The sequence below is a fragment of the Podarcis cretensis genome, assembly GCF_951804945.1.
Source record: "Podarcis cretensis genome assembly, chromosome: 11".
NCBI classification, from domain to species: domain Eukaryota; kingdom Metazoa; phylum Chordata; class Lepidosauria; order Squamata; family Lacertidae; genus Podarcis; species Podarcis cretensis.
In genome coordinates, this window is record NC_137180.1 from 29,185,723 (window position 1) to 29,205,556 (window position 19,834).

At 38.7% G+C, this 19,834-nt stretch overlaps 1 protein-coding gene across 13 annotated transcripts in view; it reads left to right on the plus strand.

The window, feature by feature from the left end:
• The window catches only part of MCTP1 (multiple C2 and transmembrane domain containing 1), a 187,388-nt gene that overhangs the window by 150,930 nt on the left and 16,624 nt on the right, over window positions 1-19,834 (plus strand). For all 13 annotated transcript variants that reach the window (XM_079995387.1, XM_079995384.1, XM_079995386.1 and 10 more), the window contains 2 exons: window positions 1,416-1,535; window positions 12,234-12,287. In XM_079995387.1, the coding sequence (XP_079851513.1) occupies window positions 1,416-1,535; window positions 12,234-12,287 (174 nt within the window). The remainder of the gene's footprint in view (window positions 1-1,415; window positions 1,536-12,233; window positions 12,288-19,834) is intronic.

Sequence of the window (19,834 nt, forward strand, 5' to 3'; positions counted from 1 at the left end):
AGGAGTAGAGGGTGGAACATACTAGATCTCCAAACAGAAATTCATAGTAAGAGCATGTTTTCATTTTTGTGAGATGAGCCCGGAGGATATTCCTTGACAAGGGACATACCAGAGCAGTTTCCTAAGCCAAGGCAGGCTTCCTCTGCCCCCCACCCCCATTCCTTGTTCCTCTCAGTGTTTTGGAGAACCTTCGTATTGAAAGCATTGTCCAAGGAGGCATCATCCCTATCAAGAGATGTCCTCCAATTTTGTCTCATAAACAGTAGTATAATTTTAGGATTATAATCTGCTTTATACCATTGCAGAGGTGTTATGTCACTTCCCACATATCAATTAATTATCCATAAGTTTTAATAGATGGATTCATTGATTATATCTGCAGAAACTTGCATATAAATAAAAGTCACCCTTAAATAAGATGCATGGCAGGCACCATGTTAAGAGGCCTTCTCTGAAAAAGAGGCAGAAGAATATCTTCTAAGATAGTGTTGGTATATGCTTGTAATACTTACATTTTCTCATTTGCTGTACACCACTTACAGAAATTTATATATTAAGCAGTAATATTTTAAAATAAAATAAAATGAATCTGCCTCGTGGGTTTTTTCATGAAAATATGTTTTTAACACAAGTAAACATTTCTTTTAAGTCTGCTTCTTTAAGTCTACTGTGCGATTGGTAGCTATTATCTTTGTTAATCGACTGATCTGTTCTTAATTACAGTGAACTGGGGAGGGGACTATATTTGTTTTCAAATACTTGTGCCTTGTTTCACTTCTGAAAAGATTCCTTATATCAGCTCACGTGAACAAATGAACTGTAACATTTATAATCTCTTTAGTGTTAATGTGGCTACAGAAGGCTCAAGTTTTATTTGCCTAGTGCCTGCTTTGTTATCCAAGCTCAGTTGTTAGGGCTCCAAAGCTATTTTCCTATCCCAGTAGTACTCCAAATGCTGGTCTCAGTTGTTCCTGTTGACTTCTGAACCAGCACTGCTTAAAGTACACTTCCCAAGAAGCCTGTAAGTTTCTCAATACTTGACTGCCCTCACATGAATCCTTGGAAGGATCATGGTGGCAAGCTGCTGCTGCTGCTACTAATGTTAGTAACATTGAAAACATTGTCTTGCGTGAGTCCTTAAAGCTTTGGGACACTTCTTTGCCAAAATTACAAAATTCACAGATGGCTCTGTTGCTATGAGAGAAACGGTGTCTAAACTCTAGGCTTTGAAAAGTATCAATTTTTTCTTTTTGCCTGAGATAAAGTGGTTGCCCTGTGTAAGAACTGCTGAAAGCAACAGATTTAAGGACATGTTTTTTCTGTGCCAGAAATGGGAAATTATTGTGTATAATGCTCTATTTTGCATATTGTCATTCAAGGAAATCTAAATACCTTGTCGTTCTCTTTGGTTCCAGCTCTTCCTCTTTGTGACCTGGAATTTTGAGCTGTACATGATTCCTCTGACACTGTTGCTACTGTTGGTGTGGAATTACTTCCTGATTATTTCAGGGAAAGATAATAGACAACGTGATACGGTAAGTGTCTCTTAAACTTTTTTGCTGTGGGGGCAGAGGGCAGAAGACCCTTCTCTTCGTGGAGGCAGAACTTTGAAGTCGAATTTAAGCAATAAGCCTATTTGGGTGCTGGTTCACCCCTGGAGAGACATTAAGTGATTGCCTCTTAGGCTTTGCAGTTCTACCACACTCCTCACCATAATAAGAAGTTGAACATCCAAACAAGAGACTCTGTAAATATGAGGACCTTTCATGAATTGCTGCCATCCTTTTTAAAATCCCAAGGAAACTGTGGAAAACACCAGAGACCGGGTGCAAAGTTGTGGATGCCAGAACATAAAATCTTGGCATGTACCTCCTTCCAGCACTTCTCTGATGAAAATGGGGACAATGGGTGGGGTTCAGGGCAGAGTCTGGGAACCCAACAGCGCTGAAAGTGGCAAGGCAACACAATCTAGACTTGGAAGTGCAAGGGGAAACTAAAAGCACATGAGAATATATGGCTCTTGTTGGCAGAAAAACAGTGCTGTATGCAGATCAAATAACAAATGCATATTTATTAAAGAGTATTGGTCTAATTTTATAAAACACAGCAATAAGTGACTAGCTGAAGTCCAGTTAATAGATGGTAGATAATAATTATGTACAGGCAGCTACCATTTTGCACAGGGGTTCAGTTCCTGATCCTTGCACGCGTTGGCAGATTACACATAAGCCCACCCTGTTCTGCCACCATTCTGCCTTCTTCTGAGTCCAGAAAGACCCCTGTGTAGGCGGACATGTGTCAGTTGGGTGCGTGTAAAATGGTTGCTGCAGTTAGAAGCATTTATGAGTACAGGTAACTTGCAGCTTGGGCACATTTAACTTACACAATTTCAGCTTTATGCATCTGATGGATGGCCGGTTGAAATCACACAAACTGAACATAAGGAAAGCGGAGAACTTAAAAAGCTATTTTTGCACAGGATATTCCCAGTGCGGAAATAGTTTTTAAGCTTTCCACCTCACTTACTGGGGTTTAGGAGGCCTTTCTTGGGGGATGAGACCCATTCAGTGCACTAGCTCCGGAAGGTAAGATTACTCATACAGGGGTGGTTCTAAGGGGTTATTTTGACATTCACAATAAGTTGCAAGTTATCTGTACCTTGGAGCACATGTATGTAGAGGGCTGAGTCAAGCATTTCCTTGGCCCAGCATACCCAAATTCATGGAGGTTGTCTTTATATTTCAGCCACAGTGGCCGTATTGAGCCTTCATGTGCTTCCTGGAGTCAAGAATAGGAAACAGAAAGGTGGGCTGGGTGAATCGTTGGTTTGATTCACCAAGCTTCCTTTTCTGTTCTTATTCCTCTTTAACATGCTGATATGCATTAAAGAAAATTAAAATGCATCATCTCAGAAGGCCTTTGCCCATAGAATGCCTCTCCTACATAACAATCTCAGTTTCCCAATCAATTCCAGCATGAGAGTCTGTAATAATGCTTCAGATCAATGACATTATTCACCAAGTTGCTGTCTGATTATGACAGATGGACCAATCTTGTCTCGTCACTTTTAAGTGGCAGGGAAACATTTTCCACCTATATGTATGCTTTGTTCTACTTTGTAGTATTTTTAACTAATTTTCTAATGGCTTAAAATTTTCTTTTATTTCTGAGTGTTACTACGTGTTCAAGAGCAAATACCATTAATCTTTTTTTTGTCTCAGCCTAGATACAAAATGGTTGCCTTTTTACAGCAATATATAAAAATAAATGAATGAATGAATGAATGAGAGGGGTTTGCCTTGTGGGACAAGGAATAGGGCTTCTTCAGTTGTGGAACATCTTCTTTGGAACTCCCCTTCTCAATGAAACATGCTTTGTTGTGCATTACATAGATGATACTGAGTTATAGGGAAGGACCTCAGTAGCGTGTTCTAGATAGGGATATTTCTATTTAGAAATATTTATTTCACTTTATTTCTACTCTGTTTCTTTCTCCTAATGATAAAGCTCTTTGGCCTGCTAAGGGCCTCCCCTTTGTGGCCTCTTTTCTTTTCACTCGTTCTAGAACAGGCATAGGCAAACTTCGGCCCTCCAGATGTTTGGGACTCCATCATCCCTAGCTAACAGGACCAATGGTCAGCGATGATGGGAATTGTAGTCCCAAACATCTGGAGGGACGGAGTTTGCCTATGCCTGTTCTAGAAGGTCAGTCTTTGAGAAAAGGAAACAGAATGGAACTCAACTTAGAATAGGTCAAAAGTATTTATGAGCTGAGCTGAAATTGAAAGGGATATTTGACTCTGATTACAAAAGTTCACTATGTGTTTTTGAACTGTCACCACCGCCCCCAGTTCTGAAACTCGACAATAAAACAACTGTTATATATTTTGGTCTTCTCCCTAAGTTTCTGCCAATCTTTCTTTATCATTCTGTTAGTAATGTAAATAGAAACTACAACACAAAACAGTGGTGCCACTGATATAGCCCAGGTGTGGGTCACAGTTTCTCAGTTGAACACTATTTTAAAATTATTCATTTGTGGGGAGGGGTTTCAGTTTATCATAATTAGCTGCAGCTTTTCCAGTATCTCAAGGTAGTTATCAAATTAATAAATCAAATATTTGATTAGGATGCAGTTCTATGCAGAAAGGATGGTGATGTGCCTTCCCCATTTATCTTTGCAATGCAAATAAGGAAGTCCCAGTTTCTACACTTGTTTGGTGCTGTAGTCCACAGAGAGTTCCTCATTCACGCACTGCACTTCCCTGTCCCCCATATAAAGTTCCCTTAGAGCAATTCAGCTCTCACCTCCTGTGTTTATGCAGTGTTTTTCTCATGACTGAAGGCTAGTTTTCAAACAGGGCAGTCGCCATGTTTGGGGGCAGTCTTCTTTCAGGGCGAAAATGCTATATTGCTCCCACAAGCAATAGAATGTGTAAATACACGGTTGAGGCTGACCGTGTAAAGCATGTCTCCATCCTTATTATGACTGCTGGGCAGTCCATTTGTGCCCTCAGACTCTGAAGTCATGCCATAAGTTTGAGCTGCCCAACTAAGGCCTGTAGTCCTATCCCTTTTATCTAGCCGATTGAATGCAATAGGACATACTTTTGAGAAGACCTGGCTAGGATTCTCTTGTATATAATAATAGGAAGAAGTGAAACAATGTTTTCATAACTGTTTATATGAAACATGCTTAACTGCTAAGGTCCAAGTTCCTAACTGATCCCAGCTCCATGATACTAAAATCTCACTTGATAAACTATATTAATTCATTTATCCCTATCATGCATACTTTGAAATCTCCCTTGAATTTATGGGTAATTGTAAATGTGCAGTTTGGGGATATGTGTACAAGAAAATTACAATGGACTTTAAAATCCTTTAGATGGAGACATAGTTCAAATAAACATTCAATATACTGCATAGTTCTTTATGAAAAAGGTGAGAAACAGCACATTAACTCATTAAAGATATATACAAGTGTAGATTTGCAGTAGTCTTGGTATTAACTGTACTAGCATAAAGAGCACATTAAGCTAATAATTAAAATTGCATATTGCAAATTACGTTGGATTTACTGTCGTGCCTGTTTATACTACATAGATTTCAATTGTTTTAAAAATCCGTTGATCATACTAGGCAATTATGTAATGAATTGAATGCATCACAAGTGAAATCCCCACTTCCTATGAGATGTCTGCCTAAAATTACAACATTAACATTTTCCTTTCCCAGACTAAAGCAATGAAACTTTTGGAAGCATTTCTTAAAAGATAAAGATGCCTGTCTTTCCACTGGAAAGTACCAGTGCTGCTTTCTTTCAACTTGCTGCCTTATGTAGAGAAATATATTCAACCTTTAGTGGCAAGCTCATCATATTAATTATGACATCTAATGGTTCAGTTACCTTCATGACTATGGTAGATGAGATAGCCCAAGGTCAAATGTTTAATAGCGGCTTGGTTTTATTCATGCTGCCATGGGTTTTCCAAATACTGTTGCAGATATGCTATACAATTAACATCAATTGTTTATAAATGCCTTCTAGAATTTCTACCTGTGTGTAGAAGCAGGCTTTACATGCCCAGCCTGGGGATAACATTGTGCACAGGAAAGCACATCCTACATAGGTTGTGAGCCTGGTAACTGCAATACCTTGCTTAAGCATCTTGAGCCTGCATGTGCTCCGTCCACAGGTGCATGTGTTTATCTTGAAGCTGCCATTCTGTAAGAGATGGATGTTTTGTTTCAATTACGGCGCTTTAAAAAGTTCTTCTTCCACTCTTCTGTGTGAGAGAAGCAGATGCCCTGTTGTGAAAATGACCACATAAGACTCTGATATTAGGCTTATTGACTGTAGGGAATCTTCAGCTTGACCTAAAGTACTTTCAGATGACCTGCAATAGTCTGAGTGGTTTTACACATCCTCTTCAATCCATGCACATTCAATAATTTTATATTATAATTATGTGTAAGCACTGTAAATCAACTGACACGCAGACACATATTGTGGTTTAGATTTTGCAGAGACAAATGGGAGGGCAGGGAATTAAATCAGCTCCAGATTCCTCACGAATCCCTTTGTGTCCCTAGAGTAGAAACATTGACTCAGGACCCAGTTCTGTTCCCTTTATTGAATAAAAAAATAGTGTCAGGCCATGGTTTCATATTATTTTAGGTTGAAATAAATATACGGTATATGCAAATATTTGTTTTGGTAAGTTATGTTAACTTCTGTGTACTTTCAAAAAACAGGTGTGCTCTGAATGATGTCGGAGTGCTCCAGGATTATCCAGCATTTCACTAATTCAGATGCCTACACTTTTTATTATTTTTCAACTATTGAGAATACTCACATGACTTTTGATTTTCTGTAGCTTTCATTCTTTATATTATGCAATTTATTCAGAATTGTTGTATGGCTTTTTAACTTAGGCACTTTTCTGTAGCTTCTTGGTAAATATTAAAGTCAGCACTATTATTATATATGTGCAGGACCATGATGGTGGTACAAAAGTTAATAAAACAGGGCTGCCTATCTTTGTATGGGAAACATTTTTCTGTGTTAAGGGCGATTCTGCATTTTATTCATTTCAGAGGTTTACCCGTGTTTGACACCCAAGTGAAGAGTCCACACAGAGTTTCTGTTACCCAAGGTTCCCTAAGAAGCATTTCTTTATGAAAAATGATTGCAAATAAATGTTGGTAGCATTCATATGCCGTATGTTTATGTGTAGGGCATGATTTAGCCAAAGTTAAGTTTTTTTAAGTCACAAGGAGAGCTAATCAAATGCCTTTTTTCTAATTTAACTATCATGACCATAAAGTGCTAAGTAGCCCTGTGATTCTGTAAAATTGCCATATTAATATGACCCTACCTAACAGGAATCTAGTTGCAAAGAACAATAATATTAATATACTAATAACCCTGGCTACATTCAGGGGAAATGTGCAGCCATGTGCTAGGTTACATAATAATCTGGGCTGATCAACATAGATATGACAGTTACATGGAGTGAGCCTATTTTGTTGTGTGTCTGTTTCTACATGCAACATTGCATGCATTAGCCCACTTGCACATCTACAAACCTTCCTCTTTTCACATGTTTTTCGTGTGAAATATCCTTTCACATATTTAAAAGTGCCATTGGTCCGGGGATATTAAACCGTATTACATTGCAATTGGAGTTATGTCAGCTCCAGAATTTAAAGTCAATTGTGTCCTTGGGGTGTTTGTTTGTTTGTTTTTTGGTGTGTAGGTCAGCTCTGTTGCTTGAACCATCTGGGGCTGTTCGTTCTGCAGGGAGCTTTGCTGCTTTCTGCTTCTAATCTAGCATGCTGTGGTCTGGTTTGCAGAGGCTGATCTGTGGCAGGACTACTTGGTTGGTTTTGTTTTCCCTCCTTTTGATCAGGATATCAAGCTCCCCAATGTGTCTTTGCATGACACAGAAGGTGAAACACCCAGAGAAACACCATTGGAAGTATTGAGTTGAGGGCCAACAAGACCAGTTTGATTGCCGTAGCAGTTCAAAGGAAACATAAACCAGAATTGAATGGAACCAAAACTAGAGTATATTCAGAGCAGTAGGGAATTGAAGTTAGCACAAACCTAGAAGGCAGCCAAGGGAGAGGGATGACTGTGAAGCACCAGGTCCCACCTGCCCCTGAGGTTTGGCTGGCCAGGCCTTTAGTGTGACGGGCCCTGCCTTGTGAAACCCCTTCTTGATCGAGGTTTGGCAGGAATCATTCCCAATCATTGTAGACATCTTTAAAAGAAAAAGAAAAACCTGTGTTAATTAAGCAGGCCCTTAAAAACCGAGATCTTTAAAACCTGAGACCTGCAGTTTCAGTTGAATTTGGGGAAACCACTTGAAGCATCCATTGTATCAAGCTGTTTCAATTGCTTTTGTTTGATTTGCTCATTGCAAACAGCTGAAAGTCTGTAAATTTTGATAATAAACCTGATTTGCAATGGGAGTTGAATAATTTCAATTACAACTGTATGAAAGTGCAATTTATAAATATTTAAGTGAAATAAATAAATAAATCTTGGCTACATGGGGGGGGGGGGGTCAGACAAAGGCCTGAGTCTCATCTGGAACCTTTTAACTTTAGGAGGGTAACCAGTGACCTGTAAAGAACAAATCCTTCAATTGCAAATACCTGATTCAGGAAAATAACTCAGAGACCCAATGGTGTTGGTTCAACACTCTATGTATCTTACTGGGTATAAACGGGATGAACTTCGGTCTCCTTCCAACCAGTGAAGGCTGGTCTGTTAAGGCAAATGGGGTGCTGCCCCGTCAACTTCAGTCTGCCTTCAGCCAACTCACACTTGCCATTATAACCAGTTCAGGGTGGGGAGCTTCATCCCTCTTATTCTCACACAGTGAAGATGAGGATGGGGACAAAGTTAGAATTCGTTGGTTCTGCCTGTCAATTGGACCTGGCTCCACCCACTGTTGGGTTCCCTGCCTTCCATCCTCCCTGTTCCAATGAGCATCAGTCACCACTTCTTCTAACTATATAATTACATGATTTCAATGTATTCTGCATATCTCAATTGCAATTATATCTGCTATGTTGGGATGGATATGGGCATCTAAGCAACTTATGTGTCATGTTGTCTGCTGCCTATTTCTGTTGCATTTGTTATGTGTATACTATGATGCTTGCATTCTGGCAGGAGGAAATGATATATGGTCTGAATGCTGTCATACAAATAATTCTATCTTGCTTTTTTGTCAATAAATACCTTGCAAAGCAGAAAGGGAAGAGGGTTCTTGAGCCATATTGTGTAATTTATGGCTAAACAGTAAGCACAATAAAGAAACTCATGTGTAATATGTGAGACCATCTTATGTGTGCTCTTAAGTGTCATCTATATTCATATAATAATCATGGATCAGCACCAGGAATTAGGTTCTTTCAATATCTTCCACTGCTATGTGTCATATACATCTGTGACAAGTGACATTACAGAAGGTCATGTCACTTTTAACTGCTTGCATTAGAGCTTTCTGATTTCCCCGGTGCCTTTCCTTTGTTTGATTAATAATGCTGGATTTCAAGCAAGGTTGCAGACAGCAAAATTTAAAGCACAGATTCTGAAGTGATGTTAAGCATTCCCCCCCCCCACATAAACCTTAAGTAAAATACTGTTTCCTTAATGTTTGCCCTATAATATTTTTAGATGCCCTATTTAGATGCTATGCCATCCAAAGGTCTGACAAGGAACAGCAATGCCTTATAAAGCAAAGCTGAAATGATTCTAAATAACTACAGAATAAATACAGTTGAAATGTATATGCTGCGGAATAAACTTTCTCTCCAAAAGTCGGCTGCATTACTTGCATTGCCCCCAATAACACATGAGTTATTTGAACAGAAAGATAGAACCAAAGACAGAGGATGGAGGGAGTGTTGTTCTCTCACCCCTGAGAACCACACTTTGGTTCCTGCAACACCTTCAGGTGATCCTTTGAATCGACAATGAAAATGAAACATTGATGGCCTGCTCCAGCACAAACAGTAGCAGAAGCTACATTAAGACTCATATTTTTGGCACTCCTCCTGTGCTGCTCTTTTCAACTTAAAAGGATAAAAGGAAGTATTGCTGTTTAGTGGGAAAGCATTGCTAGGAAAGGGATGGGGGGAAACTTAAAAAAAAAAATACAAGTAAAAATAATGGTCTCTAAAAAGTATTTGTATAAGTTCTTCACACAACTCGATAGACTTCCAAACTGCAGCTCACATAGAAACCTAGCATATACGGGCTTCAGTAGTGTGTGGTCAGTGGACTAAGGGGACTAGGCTAGTCCCCTAAATGTTCCCCTGGCACTGCCTTCCCACAGCCTGGGAAGTTTCTGTCTGGCTTAGGGAGGAAGATGTGATGCCTCTGGCCTGAACTGTTTCCCCTATGGGAAATTTCTCTGCATGCTGCTGAAGGGCTTCTTCCTTACTTTCTCCATGACATGTTCATGAATTCCATTTCCTGTTAAGGACAAGCCAGAAATATATTTCCTGATTCGAGCAAGACCTTCCCATCACCACTTATGCCCTTCCACGTCTCAGCAATATGGGGAGAGATGGCTGGGAAAGAGAAACTAATAGGATAGAGGCAGGCACGCTTCATATAGTTTTTTTAGCTTTCATCAAGAGTAGTTGGGAGGAAATGATCAAGGTTACCTACCCCCGCAGTATTATCAAGGAAAGGGTAAAAAGACCAAATAAATTTTCAATGAGAGTTTGCTCATCACAAATAATGACCAATTTGGGATGGAGATTATTCATTGCCACAATTTATTTCTAAAAGGGGAAATGCTTCTTTCCACCGTCCACCCCTTCTCTAGCCTACACGGTGTATATCCATTCTCTTACAAGCCTTAGCAGTCACCTCCCCCCCCCAGCAGCTATTTAATAGGGATAACTACTCACAAAGACTAGTCAGCTTAATAGGCAAACTTCTCTATCATCAAATCACATAGATGGCCCTGTTTATAATCTGTTCTGAGAAAATGGCTAGGATTAATCTCATGTGTAGAAACAACCTATGGTACAGATTTTCCTGAATCTTATACCTAGGTAATAGTTACTTTGAATATTTTTAAAAAGCCTTCTTACACATATAATTTAAGAAACCAGGGTATTTTACATGGTTATTGTTAGTAGTATTTATTCATCTTTGTATCACAGGTCCATATCAGATATATCTGTGCCCTGCATAATATTTCAATTGGAATCCAAAACAATGAAAACAAAACAATTTTGAGGCAAAATACATTAAAGAAATAACCCTAGCCTTCTGCATGCAGTGTATTGTTCATGTGAGAGTGTTGTGATCACCTACCTTAAATCTAAACTGTGTTACAAGAGTTAAGCATGCAAAGGCTTTTGGTACATATTGGCTGTTGATACATATATCAGAAGTCATGATAAGTCATAAAACAAGCCATAGAGAATTTTTGGTTTGCACATTCCCCCAGCCCTCCATTCATCTCCCCATTTCCTACAGCCAGGAGGATGTGTTTGGGCTCTTTCACTTCCCCTTTTGATCAACTACAGCATGTTACTTAGTTCAGACTTGGAATTGTGCTTAAATTTTACTATGGTAGCTTCCAGTAGCTATGGTTCGAAGATGGTTTGAAATAACCATATTAATCTTAACCGCAGTTTGTTCATCTTGATAGTATGGCAAAGCACAGTTAAGTAAAACCAAATGCAGCAGTTTCTGGATAAGCAGGGGAAGGGAAGAAGGGAGTGAATGAGCCTGATGCTCACTGCAGCTTGTTGCCACAACAGACAGTCAGTCATGGCCATATGGCCATAGTGTGATCATGCAAAATATGGTTGCAAACTGTCTAGTAACTGCAGTAATACTATAAATAATACAGTGTCAACATGCAAATAGTGTCCTGTTAGGTGAAGGTCGCAATCTTTCAGTGGTTGAAAAAAATCTACTGTTTCTTCAATTCCATTTCTATGCTTCTCAATGTGTGTCTTTTGTATATCTTAGTGCTCTAGCACTCAGTTAAGGAGTCCTTGTCCTTGGACTCTTTACCTTCAGGGACCACCTTTTACTTTGTTTTTGGTCTGCTATATATACATTCGTACAGCTTGCTTTTTACAATGATAAGTTAGTTTCCACCCAATCATGGCAAATCTCCTTTCAGTTCAAGGATCAATTGCTTGGCAGGGATATGAGAGTCCTGGAAAGAAGATCACAGCTGCTTCACTCCTTTCTGGTTGCTTTGCTCTTGGGCTGTGCTGACATAAGCCATAGTTTGCCTTAGTGTGCCATCAAAATCCTAGTTTTGGCTCTAACCATGAGCCATAATGAAGGTTTGTCCTATACAGGTTACTGCTAATGGTTTGTTCCGAAGAACTAAACCACAAGTCTGGGTTCAAATGACATGCTAAACCAAACCATGAATTAGCTGAGTGCCAAACAGCAGCAAAGTGATGAGTGCAGACTTGGTGTGCACATTCATAACGAGCCATGCTTTTTTTTTTAACATAGCATTCAAATCAGGGCACCATCTTGATGGGATTGTATACAGGACAAAGCATGTCAGAGTATTACCATAGTGTGAATCTGTAGGTTAAATTTTCTATTGTGCATTTATTTGGAAATATTTAATAAAGATTTCCAACCACGGAAGGCTTAATGATTTGGCAGAACAAAAACTACCTTGTTGACTCATGACAACTACTCCTGTTTGTGTCTGCAGGTAGTGGAGGACATGCTAGAGGACGAGGAAGAAGAGGATGACAGAGATGACAAGGTAATTATCTTTCCTAGCACTTGGGTACCTGGGGATGGGAGAATTTAGACATGACACTGTTCTTGCAGACAGTTAAAAAGGAGCTGAAGTGTTTTTAGTCCAGAAAATTGGACAGAGCTGTTTATCATCCTAACAATGCCAGTGTATATTGTAGGAAGGGAAAGAGGACTATAAATCCTCCCTTTTTTGTCCAGAGCTGGGTCAATTTTTTTTCCTCCTACCAGGAACAAAAATAATTCAGCTTGTCTGGAACTTGATAGCTGTTGTGAAGATAACTGCATTGACAACTGTTTTTGAAGGACAAAAATTTGTCCTGTCTTGAGTATTACAAATAGGGCTGTACTTACTTGTGGGAAGAAATGTTGTAAAAATAGAAAAGCCACACTGTTTGAAGGTGGTCTATTGCCATCTATAATTTTCTGAGAATTACTTGGCAGAAGAATGTTTGGTGCGTGTTTCACTCCATATGATATTTAAATAATCACAATTCTCATGGGCCTCTTACAGATGGATTTGGGATTGGTGTTGTGCAGCCCAGCATCAACCTAAGGGACTATGGTAGCTCTTTTAGCTCTTGAGAATGTTGCTCAGTTCCTAGGTTGCTGGTCAGGTCGAGGATTTGCCACCACAGTAAATAACAGCTAGTTTATACAGGTTATTGAAGCAAGCAATAGGACTGCATGGTTGTCCCTAGAGGGGAGGGAAGAGGCACAGAGAGGAAATTAGAATGACCTTGTAAGAGTGAAGCAATGGCATTAGTTGGCAGGATTGGTTTGTGGGGAAGTAAAAGTTCAGCAAGATAAATGTTTTGTTGTGTTTTAAGTTTTGAAATGAGGGTATTTATAGAGAAAAGTATTCAGATTCTTTTAAAGCACTTCACGTTAAATACAGAAAACATTGACCTTTACAAACGTTCTTGTACTTCTGTTGTAATAAAGCACTGACTTTTTTTAAGGCTAGAGAAAGAAAAAGTATCTTAATTTATGCCCTTGACCTTTGTTGCTAGTAGAGATGTACAGTTCTGTACCACTATAAGAATTCATAGGCTGGCAGCTACTAAACATTTCAAGTGTCAGAAAATTCACTGTGATTAGTTACCCCTTTGAACAATTAAGGTCTGTGTTTTGAAAGATGAAAATTTGGACTATTTCCTTATTATCTTAACATTCAAGAGACAGAGACAGCATTTTTTCCTTGTACACATTTAAATCATTTTGCTACAAGCTGCAATCATGAAATAACGTCATACCTAAATTTTCTTTGTGCAAAGCCACGTGTGCTTTCTTTCAGTAGTGTATATGTCTGGCAACAGAATATGTGATTTATTGTGAAGGTCAGCCGTGTAGATGTAGTGAGCTTGTATATTAACTCAAAAGCATTTCTCCTCTGATAAACGTAGGTCTGCTATCCATTTGTGAGTATTTTCCTCCTCTTGTTCATATTTCATTATAATTATAGCATATTATATGGGAATGTCCAGTAATTTTTGTATCCATAGAAATTTCTGCAACACCTGTAAAATGTATACACATAAGTACTTCTAATATACCCTTTGTTTAAATAAATCTTAGCTACTTGGTAATTAAGGAATTGACCCATTCTTTTTGTTACTAAGTAATCAAGAAAAGTATTTTATTGTCTTGTGTAAATTACTTAACAAGCAAACCATACTAAGCTAAAAATAGCATACTATCTGGAATGGTATTTGGCAGTCTGAATCCAACAAAATGGTTCCAAAATACTTCTTGAATATAACTACTCAAGCCATGAAGATATGAATTCCGTGCTATTTATTCTTATGGGAAAACGTTTAGACTGAATATTCACAATATAATGTCCATAAGTGTCTGGGTTTATGTAACACTATAGTTCGATGCAAATAATGTATACAGGATTATTTTGCAAAGCATTCCTAGAGACTAGACACTGTATTTTTGGAAGAGAACCTTTACATTTGCAGAATTTTAGAAGGATTAGTTTTAGTTCTCCTCCATACCCTAAACTAGACTTGTATTGCATGGATAATTGTGTATAATACACAACAAGAGTGAATTCACACATTTTAACGGTGTGTATAATACAGTTTTGAGAGAAAACAAATGTAAATTCTGCAGTGTTGATTGATGCTGACCTCTAGCTCTCATTACTTTTCTGTTTTCTCATTTGGTAAAATAGCAAAGTGAGGTCAGTGGGTCCCCTTATAGAATAAAAGTCAAAAGATTAATAAATGTGCCAAAGCCTCACTTTAATTGAAGCTGAAGCATATGTTGCAAGCATATAAAATATGTCCCAGATGTTTGACCATGCCAAGTAACTTAGTTTTCCCCGATTACCACAAGGCAACTATTAGTCCAGTAACCTTTGGACTTGGGGGTAAATAGGGTATTACATGGCAGACAACAAGAGCACCTGTTTTCCATTCAATAAAGACCTTTGGCAAGCTTTGCCTAAACTGCGCCATATGTTTTCACTTAGCAGATAGTTGGGTGATTATGAAAAGTGTCTTTCCTCAGAACTGGTATAGATATTTGCCTCTTACTCAAAACGAATGGATAACTCCTTGACTACTTCTAGAAAGCCTGTGTGGGCACTCCCTGCAATAGGTTTTTAGGTGAAAGGGGTTTTCTCTCTGACGGCCCCAAAGAAACTGTAGATTCATTAGCAGAATAATTAACCTTTCTGTGATATATGTTTGTTAGTAGCCCATGAGGAGCTTTTAAGTGGCTGGAGAAGTGTAGTCTGATAAATAATCTTGCCCACTCAAATATTACTTCAGTATTGATCGCATTACATTGTTCTGACTTGCTCTTCCACTGATGTTCAAGTCATGTGCAATGTAACACTCTTAACTTGTTTGCTGTTATCCTGTTTAAAACATTCTAAATATTGCAGCTGAATATTCAGTTGGTTAAATTCAAATCAGTGGGTGATAACCAGTGTCAGTCATACTCAGAGTAGATCCATGGAAATAAATTGAGTTAAGTCTGTTCATTTTGACAGGCCTACTCTGAGTATTACTAACATTGGATATAACCCAGTATGTAAAACTCAATACTGCTAGACTAAGCCCCAAATGTTGCAGAATTCCAATTTCCTACATATGTAGCTACCGCTTGTTCTGCAAATTCCTCCCTCTGATCACCTATTCCAGGATGCTGGTCTGTGACCGTATTAATAAATTCATTCATTCATTCATTCATTCATTCATTCACCTATTCCAGCTGTGCCTGCAGCTTGAACTAAGGGGTGTGATCAGCTCTGCTAGTGTTTAGTCAGACAGTCAAATAATTTGAAACTCCAGATCACGTCATCAACGTAAGAATACCTGTCTGCCTGTGTGATGGTAAAGGCCATCACCTATTTGATGCCCGCTGGTTGAATCTGGAATCCTTCAGAAAGGACAGGATGAAAAAATCAGATGCAATAAAAGATAACAGAAAAATTGTTTGGTTTCCATAACCCCTTGATCCAAACAAGCTACTCTCATAACTTTGACTTTCCCAGTATGTACTTAAATTGGTGCTGGTTTTACTTGGGACAGTCAGGAATTAATCATGCCCATCTTCAAAGCCATGTCTCTTCACAAATTTTACAACCCTGTTTCTAGGGGCTGTCACTCAAATTAAAAATGTCTTGTTTCTTGTGTTAAATGCAGAATTAGCCATATTAACATTTTCTTCAAAGTGTTAATAACTAAAAGACACTCTAAGCATCACTTTTGAAAGCAGCCTTGATCTATCATAATGCAGCAATCGTTCCTGATCTCACATTAAGGCAATTGACATCAAAAGCAGCACTGTTTGGTTCTGAATTAACTTGCAGTAGCCATTCTGAGTTCAGCATTGAGAGATCACATTTGGACTTGTGTTAGTCTCTCTGGGACTGTGGGTTTGCAAACTATTGAATACATTACTCTGATTCTTGCAAGGAGCTTTTTCTCTTTCGTCAAATATAATATACATAACAGTGATCAATTTATTGAGTATTCCAAGTATGATGCAAGTCATATTGAAGGCAGTTCTTATTAACTTTATTAACTGTTTAGGAACATAAACTAAATTAGATTTCTCTCTTTACTAAAATGCCCCTGGATTTAGGGAACTTGTTACTTAAATGTATAGATAAATGTTCTAAGAATGGGTTTACAAAATAACACAATGGAAATATATTTGCTGGGAATTTCTGAATCTAATGAGGTTATGTAATTATTTATTATAGAATTAAACATTTCAATTACTGTATGTCCAAGCTCTGGACAAGGACATTTTAAAACTATAGCCCTGGAATATTAAAGAGAATATTAAAAATGAACTGCTTCTTAAAAATAATGCTCTGCCCATCTCTAGTCACGATAATGCTTCCTTCACACACACACACACACACACACACACACACACACACACGGTCAGTGCCAAGTTTGCCCTTGTTTGCTTTCTTTCCCATCAATAATTTTGTATGGATAGTGATAGATTTTTAACATTGCATTCTGACACTTTTGCCAAAGGTACACATATCCCACAATTTCAGATGTCTGCTTATGTCTGCTTAGTTGGCACTTAAGTTCCATATTCCAAGTGATCAGCTTTCTGATACAGTGGTGCCCCGCAAGACGAATGCCTCACAAGACGGAAAACTCGCTAGACGAAAGAGTTTTCCGTTTTGGAGGTGCTTCGCAAAACGAATTTCCTATGGGCTTGCTTCGCAAGACGAAAATGTCTTGCAAGTTCCTGCGGGTTTTTTTCCCTCCCCCCCCTTTCTAAGCCTCTAAACCGCTAAGCCGATAAGCCGCTAAAAGCCGCTAAGCCACTAATAGCGCTAATCCGCTAATCCGTCAATGGGCTTGCTTCGCAAAAAGAAAAAACCGCTAGACGAAGAGAATCGCGGAATGGATTCTTTTCGTCTTGCGAGGCACCACTGTATATAAGCACAGTGGCTTAGTTCGAATGTGATGCTAACCCAAATTATGGTCTAGCACAAGAATGCAAGCATGTAGAGAGATCACTGCCACTTTGCCACTTTGTTCCCCTCTGACAGTTTTGCTGCCACGCTGAACTAAGCCATGGTTTGGTTTGGGGTGAAAAGGAGTCCTTCTGTGGAATGTATTTGTTCATACCTCCTAGGAACCTTCCACTAACCAGCTCCACCCATTATCTCTGAGTTTCTGGCTTGCAGATGGGCCTGAGCTTATACAGGACACCTTGTGCTTTACGAGGGAAAGGGTGCAGCTGTGGGCAGCTCAGCTGCTTTCAGGGAAAGGAAGCCTCCTGCTGCCATCGCCCCTCTTCTGACCTGGCTAGGGCTAGAGCTTTGTTTCCCCCCCCTGCAGCCAGCTAGCCTGGCTTAATAGACTATACTATAGTGTAAACATAACTTTTATATGCACTGGGAAACTTTTAAAAAATGGTGCGACTCACTTTATTGCGATACTTGTTTTATTGCGGTCGTCTGGAACCAAACCCGGCATATCTCCGAGGTATGCCTGTACATTTTTCTTTTCGGAAATTAGCCATTGGCTATATAGGTGTAATTCATGCTGGTGAACAACCAAGATGTTAGAACTAATGGCCATGAAGATTAATGGGAAAGGAAAATTAGATCTGGTCTTGAGAATTTTCCTTCTGTGAAGTTTTATTTGTTTAACTGTGCTATATTCTTTGGCTTTCTTACTCTTCCAAATAGGGTCATATACTGGAAGATTAGTAATAACTGCTTCCATGAAAGCTAATTCTGTGGTAGTTCCGCATTGTGGAAAAAAGCGTGTTCTGGTTATTCTTGGAAGCTACATATCTCATGACATTTTAACTGGCAGGGACTAATTTAATTTGTTTGGGTGTAGTATTTTTTAAAAAATGGTGCACTCTGATTCCATAACGTTAATCACTCTGCCTAATAAATGGTGAGTGCCAACAGGATTGAAGCTCAGTTGAGACCACAGACAAACAAGAAGGCAAAACCATTGAGGACTGAGTACGTTCGGTAACCACAGAATATTAGAATGGCAGCAAGGAAGTTCAGAAATGGTTCTGTGACCAGCCAGGGGAGAATAGTGGAATGCCTTCCTTGGTGTGAACATCTGGTTAAAACCCGAAACAAGAGCATTCTTTTTAGTAAGAAGGATACACTGCGACATCTTGTTGTATGTCCCACTTGTTTCCTGCCTGTTTATCTGCAAAAATATTTGTGTTGACATAAGATATTTTGTTACTATACTCCTGAAAAAGAAAAAAAGGGGGGGAATAACTTCTTAAAATGTTAGTGTTGGTTTGACTTGGGGTCAAAATGGGTAGCAAGAAGAGCAGGTTTTTTTTTTAAAAAAATGCTCATATATAAATATGTTCAAGGATGGATTATCAATGGCGCAGTTGCTGATGTTTTCAAGGGGCCCCAGGCTCTGACCTTACTTTTTTTTTTTAAAGGAGGTTAGGCAGCCCTCTCAGAAAGAAACTTAGGAGGCAGGCAGGTTCAGTCAGCCTCACTCCTTCCACCATTCTGCCTTTTTAACCAAGGAGTTTCTAATTAATCACATTAGTTTGTAATTCCTTTGTTTGGGATATGACACTTTCAGCGACTTCCACATTCTATATACAAGCAAGCACTATAGCCACTGAGGGAGGAAAGAAGTCTTTCCTCTGTGTTTGTTCAACCACCTGCTGCCCCCAGAACCGGAAAAGTGCAATTGCAAATGGATTCAGAATAACTGAAGAAGGGGACAGAACTTTTACATGTATGCTCGTAACTGGTCCCAGTTCAAAATAAGTGAAGGGAGTTCACTCATCTCTACCCAAAATGGCCTTGCTTACCATCAGTGGCATCTGCAAGACCTGGCAAGATGCTTTATGTGCATTTTCAAGGTGGTATATTTTTTTAAAAAAGTATCAATATGCGTAGAGGTAAATTACAACACTATTTCAGTTTCTATATTTTGCAGTGGCTATTTCCATTCACTACTCAGCATTGTGGAAGTTACTCAAGAAGATATCTAATTCATATATTAATACTTCATTGGAATAATCAACAATTCTTTCTTTCTTTTTGAACAAATCAGTATAGTGTATATGCTTACACATTTCTTTGGGGTACATCATTCCCACTATTCTTCGGAAACATTCTTCTGAATATATACATTTGGATATATGATTTAGAAGATGAGCTATCTAGCCTTCTTGTATGGCTGGAGCACTTTTGTGAATAAGTAGGTTACATTTCTTAATCTTTTCAAGGGTTTTTCTTTTTAAGAGACTTTCCTTTTCAGTGTCGCACCCTCCCCCACAAGTACATTTCTTCTGATTTTGCCCTGTGGAAAGAAATTAGAACTGTGATTTGGTATGCTAAATTACCTGTACTAAAAACTGTAATTTGCAATATTAAGTCATCACTGTCATAGTTTTAGAGTTCTTTCCTCTTAAATCAGCCAGCCCTAATTACTTTTTTATTATTAAAGATGTTCATAGTGGCAATGAAGCTAGCTGAAAGTGTTAGTAACAGTAAAGTGTATTGCCCACTTAAACCTATTCCAAACAAATTGTATCCTTTTTTGCATTATAAGT